This window comes from Oncorhynchus tshawytscha, linkage group LG06, assembly GCF_018296145.1.
Source record: "Oncorhynchus tshawytscha isolate Ot180627B linkage group LG06, Otsh_v2.0, whole genome shotgun sequence".
NCBI classification, from domain to species: Eukaryota; Metazoa; Chordata; class Actinopteri; order Salmoniformes; family Salmonidae; genus Oncorhynchus; species Oncorhynchus tshawytscha.
Genome location: NC_056434.1, coordinates 76,191,074 through 76,201,321, shown reverse-complemented (window position 1 = coordinate 76,201,321; position 10,248 = coordinate 76,191,074). Strand labels below are relative to the sequence as shown.

At 40.4% G+C, this 10,248-nt stretch overlaps 1 protein-coding gene across 1 annotated transcript; it reads left to right on the top strand.

Moving 5' to 3' along the window:
• The first annotated feature begins 1,059 nt into the window (after positions 1 to 1,059).
• tmem26a (transmembrane protein 26a) lies at positions 1,060 to 6,028 on the top strand. The gene is made up of 6 exons (XM_024425036.2): positions 1,060 to 1,316; positions 2,033 to 2,129; positions 2,231 to 2,320; positions 3,308 to 3,516; positions 3,947 to 4,026; positions 5,114 to 6,028. The coding sequence occupies exons 1-6, from the start codon at positions 1,123 to 1,125 to the stop codon at positions 5,506 to 5,508; spliced, it is 1,065 nt and encodes a 354-aa protein (XP_024280804.1). The 5' UTR covers positions 1,060 to 1,122; the 3' UTR covers positions 5,509 to 6,028.
• Positions 6,029 to 10,248: the final 4,220 nt, after the last annotated feature.

The window sequence follows — 10,248 nt, the reverse complement described above, 5'->3', positions numbered from 1 at the left end:
GTGAGGATGACGAGCACGCAGATGAGCTTCCCTGAGACGGTTTCTGTGCAGAAATTCTTCAGTTGTCCAGGTAGTTGGTCATAGATGATCACGCAGGTGATGAAGCCGGATGTGGAGGTCCTGGGCTGGCTGGGTTACACGTGGTCTGTGGATGTGAGGCCGGTTGGACGTACTGCCAAATTCTCTAAAACAATGTTGGAAGTGGCTTATGGTAGAGAAATTAACATTAAATTCTCTGGCAACAGCTCTGGTGGACATTCCTGCAGTCAGCATGCCAATTGAACGCTCCCTCAAAACTTGAGACATCTGTGACATTGTGTTGTGTTCCAAAACTGCACATTTTAGAGTGGCCTTTTATTGTCCCCAACACATGGTGCACCTGTGTAATGATCATGATGTTTAATCCGCTTCTTGATATGCCACACCTGTCAAGTGGATGGATTATCTTGGCAAAGGATAAATGCTCACTGATGGGGATGTAAACAAATTTGTGCATAAAACTGGAGAGAAATAAGCTTTTTGTGCATATGGAAAATGTCTAGGATATTTTATTTAAACTCATGAAATATGGGACCAACACTTATCCTGTTGCGTTTATATTTTTGTTCAGTGTAGTTAAAACGCTGTCACTTCCACTTTACGTATTGCTTTTTGCGCTTGAGGGGGCAGAGTGAAAAGTCAGCAGCAGGCCGTGCAACACAATCCCTCTCCAAAACTACACATATTGGTTAGTAGTGACCCTCCTGAGTATTTTACACCCCACTTTAACTGAAACAGGTAGAAAGGTTTTCGATCTACAGACCAATATTCTCAACATGTATGTCAACATTGTATTTTTTCATTATTGGTCTATTTTAAAAACCATATTTTTTTTATTTGCTTTCATAAATTACCTATAGCATTTTCTTGGCACAATTAAAGTGGCCATTGATTAAAATTCAATATCATTTGAATGCGTTATCCACATTGCAACGTTTTGGAATGCAGGCTTTTATTTTGAAGTTTATATTACCATACTAAAATGACGTCAATGTTTGTGCTGCTGCTGGAGTACAAGTGGCTGTGTGTGGGAGTTTCAGGAATAACGGGACACTAGCTGTCGAATCTTTACTCTTAAGTATTATGGCGTTTGTGGTCAAATTTTCGTGTGCGGTAGTTACTAGGTTGCTTTTCATTCTTATCTCACTCATCGGAGTTTGGAGAGTGACATTGGTTAAAGATGACAATATCTACTGGTTTATGACATTCCTCTTTCTACCTCTCGTTGTCGAAATGATAATAACTTTGAAAAGAAGAAAGGGAAAAGATTATAAATGGTAAGATGTTGTTCATTTATTTAGTCTTCTGAGTAGGCTTCCTACACTATTTTGCACATCATACTGTGCGTAATTTGTCATGTGCAGGCTATCCAGATATTTTAATCTTAAAGACATAACAGACAAATTAACAAGATAAAGTGATAAATTATTTTTTTCTGGGGAAGAATCCAATTCTTTTCTTTTTTTTTACTGTACAACAGACTACATCCCCCTTCCCCCTCCCTAGAGAGTCCTTATCCAGCTGCTTATCCCATTGTGCTAATAACATGTCCTGGGACATATTAGGATAGGGTGGTACCCCTAGACTGAAGAATGACATGTCTGTCTGCCACATCTCCCTCTGAGAGAACACTTCCTGTGCTCCCAAAATAATATGTGATTGTTTTGTCAAACCTTATGATAAAGTCATAAAGAGGATAAAGTGGTTAGGAATATTTTCATTCTGGCATGTGTTGGTTCTATTTGGTGTTAATTGTTTTACCACTGTGTTTTTTTAAATTACACTTCACATTTTTTGTTGTAATTTTACATGCATTTTTTTTCTCACTGCGTTATCATTTTTATGCTATTCTGTGGGCATAAGATATAAAACATATATATCCACAGAATATTGACCATGATTTGTGGATCACTTTGGGTGCGTGAATCTCCAAAATGCATGTGAATGGAATAAAGAGTTCATAAATAAAGTTCCTTTTCTCCTCCAACCCGAGGTTCTCGCCAGCCATTATGTTGTTCCTTGTCAGTATCATTCCATCCATCTGGATTCTGGAACTACATCATCAGCATCACAACTCTAGTGACCTCCAGGTAGAGAAAACAGAGAAGGAGAGAAATCCCACAACTCCATGTTCAATATATGCATGACAGTTATCAAACATTTACTTACAACTTCATTTATCTCATTTCAGTGCAAGAAACTGGACTCATGGGAAAATGTGAGAAGCATGATTTCTCGGAACGAAACGGTGGGGAATTTAACGGTTCAAACCTATCTAAAGGTAAATACTGGAACTGGTTTTAATTTCTTGACTATTTTGCCTTTTACCCTTTTGTATATACGCTACATGACCAAACATGGGCCGGCAGGGTAGCCTAGTGGTTAGAGCGTTGGACTAGTAAATGGAAAGTTGCAAGTTCAAACCCCCGAGCGGACAAGGTACAAATCTGTTGTTCTGCCCCTGAACAGGCAGTTAACCCACTGTTCCTAGGCCATCATTGAAAATAAGAATTTGTTCTTAACTGACTTGCCTAGTTAAATACATAAAAAAATATATATATATGTTGACTTGTTGGAAAGGTGGCATCCTGTGACAGTGCCACTTTGAAAGTCACAGAGCTCTTCAGTAAGGCCATTCTACTGCCAATGTTTGTCTATGGAGATTGCATGGCTCGGGGGTTTGAACTGTGCTTGATTTTATACACCTGTCAGCAACGAGTGTGGCTGAAATAGCCAAATCCACTTATTTGAATGGGTCTCCATATACTCTTGTATATATATATTCAGTGTATATTCTGACCATTCACTCAATATTTCATCATAGCATGAATCAAGTGACCAGAGTCTTATGATGTTGACTGTATAATGGGAAGCCCCGTGTTTGTCATGATTTCTAACTAAATGTTTTTTGCCATTGTGCGTACCCAGAAATGCTTGTCTAGTGCAAATGTTTCCTTGCAATTAGGGCCAGGACCCTTGACCTTAATCGAGAAATAAACATGCAAATATTCAGAAGACAAGTCCTTATGAAATCTATTCAGAAGGCCTTTCTGCACAGATGTATTTGGGAATACACGGTCAACGAGGGTGACATCTAAGTATACTTTTCGTTATTAACATATAAGGTTATTTCTATGGCAGTGACATGGCTCTTAGGGGGTAATTAGCGGACTGTTCTTCCCTTCATATCCTGAGGCTTTCCAAAAGTACATTTTCTAGTGCTTATTATCTGTGGTTTGAACCTCTGTTCCTTCTCTTGACATTCAAGGGTCTTGACCAACTCTTGTCCACGGTTTGTCCCAACGACTGGATCCTGGCCCTCCATCAGGTCCTTCTAATCCTACTCATCATAGGGAAGTGGCTCCTCCCACTGGGGGGCGGGGTCACACGGGAGGAGCTCTCCCAGCTCCTGCTCATCTTCGTTGGCACAGCAGCTGACATCTTGGAGTTCACCAGTGAAACACTGTCTGATGTCAAGTAGGTGTCCGACCTTTCGATTGACTTTACTGACTGAGGCTAAAAGCATGTCAGAGTATTTAAGAGCCTTTAGCAGACTTTACTAGATCCCAGTGTTCTCACATTAACCTGGTGACCTAACTGCCTTTAGTGGTGTGTTGAGTTTTTGACTCCATATAGACTTTTGTATCACAAGGAACGACAATACTGCAGTGCTACTTAAATATTTACTAGTTACACACTTACTAAGATACTACTAAGTGCGCATGCAACGTTTTACTTACTAGTTACTAAATTGTAGCAGTAATGTAACAACCAGCGGTGGAATTCTCTCAAAATCACTCAGAGAATTCATCAATGTAAAATCCTAGAATTGACCAAAAAACTAAAACCGTTAACAACAGTGGACATGCATTGACTTGTTGAGCTGTATGTTCCGTATTCCTCCCAGGGAAAACAGCCCTCAGCTGGTGTACATCATCTTGGCGGTGTGGACCTGGAGCATGTTACAGTTCCCTCTCCATCTGGCCGGTGGGTCTCTACATTTCATAATATTATTAATATCAGCAGTGAACTTAACTATCCTTGACTTTTGGCCAACAGACACAGGCTATCGGGATCTGTCTGAATGTTGAGGTTCGTATTCTTTAGGGTGAATTACAGATTTGATGTATTTTATATGCTGATGCCAAGACTTTCATGGTGGGTTTGAGGGTTCATTTTGAGTGGTACAGCCATATCATAGACAACATTGTGGATGTCACATCTTTGAAGGCAAACCTTTCCTTCTCTGTTGTAGACATAGACCTGCAGAGAGCCTCCCCCCATGGCCCCACCAGCTTTCTCAAGTTATCTGTTTGTAGCATGACTGTGGCCAGAAAATACTCTTGTCAGTGGAGTATTGATAATGTTTTAGGTAAACTCAATATGGGATCTGTTTAGACTTTGGCTAAACATTTGAAAGGAGGCAAACTAGCTCTATTGTGGCCATGCTGCTACATAAAAAGTTGAGCAGATTTGTTTGCTATCACCATTTTTACTTCCTATACAAACTGCAATGATCTCACCATTGGTTAAAGCAAACTTTATTTAGTACAGTCGGAAACTCAGTTTTATCATCAGTATGGCTAAAATTGGAAAATGCAGCAACACATATGGACTCTTATATTGTGTACCGTACAGTGATTTGATCTGTCAGCTTTATAAACAGATTAAGGCTCCTTCTTCGGTTCTTCATTGCTTGGCGGATGGATTAGGCTATTGACAGGCAAACTGCCAATAACCCAGACCTCCTGAAATCCATTATAGCCATGTGGCGAAACAATTCAGTGTTGAGGATCATAAAGAGTTCATTGCAGCCTCCCTTGTTCTCAGACCACACCTTATCTACTGAATTATTCACAACCTGAAATGATTTACTAGAAGCGGATATGTAACCATCCACTCAACACACACAATATTAAGAGGATGCACTTAGAATATGCAATTCTATATATCTACAATTAGCCTGTTGAAGACCTCAATGGAAAATACTTCAGGCCTTCAGCCCTAGATTACAACAATATGTGAAAATAGTTTTTGAAACTCAACTCTTGCGTGTGTGTGTGTGTGTCCTTAGTGGTGAACTCAAAGCCAGAAAGTGAGGGTGAAGGCCAAGGCGATTCCCTCCTGACCAAGCACAGCACAGACATATGGAGCATCATTGAGAGCCTATTCATCCAGGATGGCCCTTTCCTTGTGGTCCGGCTCACCGTCATGACCTACTTTGATGTCTTTCACCAGATGTTGGTGTTCTTTACCATTAAAAACTTCCTGGTGGTCATCCTGAACTTCTACCGGCTGGCCGTCATATGCCAGAACTACAGACCTGTAGTCAGGTCCAGAAGCAGCAGTAACATCCCTGATTGTAGTAGGGTAGAGGTGGAGAGGAAGTATGGGGAGGGGAGGTTGGAGAGAGACAAGGTTCCTGCCTCTGCTTTGGAGGAAGTTAATACAGAAAGTACCATTACGTAGTGCACTGTTTATACAATGCACAAGTTCAATATTGGACAGGATTTGTGAGTTCAAAAGCTGGAATTAATTATCTGACTTGACATTTCCATGCGTAAAGAGAAGGAGAGACAGAAACCGTTTAAAAGTCACAAGCATATATTCAATTTCAGCTCAGCTGATTTTCTACAGTATTTTAACTTTTTTGTAATGTTTTTACCCCTTTGACAAAAATGACATGGCTTAGAAGTTTACCCCCAAAAGGTATGTGAAATAGAATTTAAAAAAATTGTTAGCAAACAAAGAGTATGACTGAAAAGGTAGGCAGCCAAATGTAACTGTCCACAGCTGACAAAATCTACCCAATTTTGTTTTCCAATGGGTTGCTTTTGACGATGGGAAAAGGTGTGATTATGCAGTGGATTCGGAAAGTATTCAGACCCCTTCCCTTTTTCCACATTTTGTTACGTTACAGACTTATTCTAAAATTGATTAAATAAAATGTTCCTCATCAATCTACACACAAAACCCCATAAGAACAAAGTGAAAACAGGTTTTTGGGAAATACCTTGTTGACATAAGTATTCAGACCCTTTGCTATGAGACTCGAAATTGAGCTCAGGTGCCTCCTGTTTCCATTGATCATCCTTGAGATGTTTCTACAACATGATTGGAGTCCACCTGTGGTAAATTCAATTGATTGGTCATGATTTGGAAAGGCACACACCTGTCTATATAAGGTCCCACAGTAGACAGTTCATGTCAGAGAAAAAACCAAGCCATGAGGTCAAAGGAATTGTCCATAGAGCTCAGAGACAGGATTGTGTCAAGGCACAGATCTGGGGCAGGGTACCAAAACATTTCTGCAGCATTGAAGGTACCCAAGGTACAATAGCCTTCATCATTCTTAAATGGAAGAAGTTTGGAACCACCAAGACTGAGCAATCGGGAGGGGGGTGACCAAGAACCCGATGGTCACTCTGACAGTGCTCCAGAGTTCCTCTGTGGAGATGGGAGAACCTTCCAGAAGGACAACCATCTATGCAGCACTCCCCCAATCAAGCCTTTATGGTAGAGTGGCCAGACGGAAGCTACTCCTCAGTAAAAGGGACATGATAGCCGCTTGGAGTTTGCCAAAAGGAACCTAAAGGACTCTCAGACCATGAGAAACAAGATTCTCTGGTCTAATGAAACCATGCCAAGCGTGACCTACGTCTGAAGTAAACCTGGCACCATCCCTACAGTGAAGCATGGTGGTGGCTGCATCATGCTGTGGGGATGTTTTTCAGCGTCAGGAACTGGGAGACGAGTCAGGATCGAGGGAAAGATGAACAAACAAAGTACAGAGAGATCCTTGACGAAAACCTGGTCCAGAGTGCTCAGAACCTCAGTCTGGGGTGAAGGTTCACCTTCCAACAGGACAACAACACTAATCACACAGCCAAGACAACACAGGAGTGGCTTCGGGACAAGTCTCTGAATGTCCTTGAGTGGCCAAGCCAGAGCCGGACATGATCCCAATCGAATATCTCTAGAGAAACCTGAAAATAGCTGTGCAGCGACACTCCTGATCCAACCTGACAGAGCTTGAGAGGATCTGCTGAGAATGGGAGAAACTCCACAAATACAGCTGTGCCAAGCTTGTAGCGTCATACCCAAGAAGACTTTAATTGCTGCCAAAGGTGCTTCAACAAAGTACTGAGTAAATGGTCTGAATACTTATGTAAATGTGATATTTCAGTTTTTTATTTTTAATACATTGGCAAAAAAATGCTAAAAACAGGTTATCTTTGTCATTATGGGGTATTGTGTGTAGATTGATGAGGGGGAAAAAAACAATTTAATTCATTTTAGAATAAGGCTGTAACATAACAAAATTTGGAAAAAGTCAAGGGGTCTGAATCCTTTCCGAATGCGCTGTATGTTACTGTACTGTAATACGCCTGGCTGAATTGAGCTTAGAATTTCATAGGGGTGAAATGGCAGTTTCATTTGTATTTTCTTCGTTTAAATATGTTCATATTCTTTATTTCCATGCAGGTAGATTGTTTTTTTTTGTATTTTACGTTATTTCAATCATTGAATAAAATGTATTCAGTGTTTCATTCAGTGAACATATTTTAGACTTGACCATTTGTACTATCTGGGTAGTCAACATACAGCAGATTTGGGAGGTCTTTATTGTTTGCATTAATTTTTAACAAAAGCTGCAAATCAATCCAAAGTCAAGACCTTATCAATTAAGCCTCATTGTTGGGCATTGTTTCTGGGTGCTTGTAAGTGTCCCTATTCTTCCACATCGCCTAAGAGCCTGTACGCTATTTATGATGAGGGATACCTGGAGAATGTCGGACCTCTCTGAAATAATAATGTATGGCCTAATAATTCAAACATAAACTGGACAGCAAAATGCATGCCTGTTTACCCTCAACCCTAGGACAGACCAGAGCATTAGATATGCAGTTTTAGAACTGTTTTTGTTTTTTAAGCATTACATCGCAAAGTAACCAGAAGGTTGTGGAGCTGGGACACCAGGTGGGTGCAATTCATTATCAGGTAGAACAGAAACCCTTTGAGGGCTGGAGCCTGCTGGTTAAGAGTTGAATACACATGGCCTATAGCATCTGGCACACATTGAGATATAATAAGCAACTTTGAGCAATATGACATTTAATTGATTACAAATTACATGACCCTCCCCCTCCTCTGACTCAAATTGAGAAAACATAACATCCCCCATTTTCCTCTGGGTAACAATGTTGTACATTTCAACCACTCCCTAAATGGGGTCACAGCCTGGGTTATCTTTACATCACAGAATGACTGTACTCTCTCTCTATGGTGTCCTCAGTGAGAACATTGCAGTCAAACTAGGGGCTCTATTCAATGCATATCACGGAAGTTCAGCGTTACAGCGTGATTGAAATTTAAAGGCTATGTTCTCGGCAAAGGCTGTATTTGTCAGCTCAATTGGAAATGATCTTAAAATATCTATCGCGCAATCTGTATGATAAATGTCACGTTGTAGATATCGCTTCACATCACATTCATGTTAACGGCTCTCGTCAGAATGTAGGTCAATGTATAAATGGCATTTTATTCTGGGTGAGGATGATTTATGAAAAACAAACTGAATATATTCAATAGAAATACATTATTCTATCCCTCATGCAGTAGCCTTTTGTTTTTAAATTGAAAGCCTGCTGTTTTATTTTCAACACTTGCCATTTATAAACAATGAGTGACAGGCCAAGAATACAAAAGACCAAGCATCTAGAATGCCACATAACAAATCAGTATTCATGTGAATTCACTTCACTCACACTCAACTGTGCTTCTTTGTTGGTAGTGCCTGCAGTTTAGCCCAATGCATGAAGGTAACAAAGAAAATACCTCTTCCTGCACAACAGTGATCAATTAGGCACAAGAAGGGGAGCGTTCCAGACAAACAAATTCTGAGGAAAATCAGATTATTTTATAAAATTCCTACACTTCTCTAGGCATTGTCCGATAACCTGCCCAGTCATGCACAAAATGTGTATCTGGAAGACAGACTATTTCATTTACCCTGATATCGGAATTACAATAGCATCACTTAACTAAATATGGTAGGATACAATGAGCTAGTCCACTTTAGAACATTGCTTAACCCAGTGCAGTCAACATTCTGTATCATATTGTACAACAGCTGATGAAACACTGTAAAAGTGTGAAAAAAATGTGCTCTGTTATTTTGCATGTATGGCGTTTTGGCTTGCCAGGTGACATCACCAGGTGGTATAAGTTAACAGGCCAATAACAACTACAGTTCCAAACCGCTCTGCCAATAGAACAATTTCACGGCCGTGTCATGAAAAGTTGCACCAGAAAGGGGTTTACATCGAAGTGAATAGAGAATCCTCCAACCTCAAATGCAGCTGGTGTAAATTAACACTTAATTCGATGGTTATGGTCAACATCACAGATGTCATCGGAGGATTGATTACCTAGCAATTTAGCAAGCCAGCGAGGCAAGAAATCACTAACAGAGGTAGATAACCCAGAAAAATAATATACTTGAACATACTGTAGCTATAGTCATCACTCACTTAAGTTTGTCAAGGTCCCGCAATCAGCATTCACTATCCTGCTAGTTTAGTGAGAATGCGTGCCTGTAAACAATATTGCTATAACAGCTTGTTTTCAGGTTACATATGCCTCCTCCACTCAGAATATTGATTCACACTGGTTAATGCACCGCTTTGGTGCCCTTCCCCCTGAGAAATATCACATTCTTATAAACAATTACAGAAAAAACTATTAGAGTAAGGCACTTGTCATCCAGAAACTATTTGATATTGAGAACTGCTACAATGGGCATGTAATGCTATTAAAATCAAATGTGGTCATTTCCTAGTCTCCAACGCATCCTTTTAACATAGGGGAACCTCCCCGTCCTGCTAGGGAAGACATCCACAACTGACCACCTTATTTACATTTGAGTCCTGTAGCAGATGCTCACATACAGAGGGATTCATAGTAGCAATTGGGGTTAAGTGCATTGCTTAAGGGCAGACAGATTTTTCACCAAGTCAGCTCATGGATTCAAACCAGCGACCTTTGTGTCACTGGCCCAACACTCTTAACCGCTAGGCTATATGCCGCCTCAATGGGGGACCATGTATGACATCAAGTAAAACCAGGCAGGATGCACACAGACTTAATTCCAGTTTGGGAATATATGCAACTGTCAAGAAAAGCATTACACAACTTTAAAACAAATGC

Excerpts from the sequence above, each read along its gene's own strand:
- tmem26a (XM_024425036.2), top strand. The coding sequence starts at position 1,123 with ATGGCGTTTGTGGTCAAATTTTCGTGTGCGGTAGTTACTAGGTTGCTT. Across the intron at positions 2,321-3,307 it reads CGGTTCAAACCTATCTAAAG|GGTCTTGACCAACTCTTGTC; the intron begins GTAAATACTGGA and ends TTGACATTCAAG. Across the intron at positions 4,027-5,113 it reads GTTCCCTCTCCATCTGGCCG|TGGTGAACTCAAAGCCAGAA; the intron begins GTGGGTCTCTAC and ends GTGTGTCCTTAG.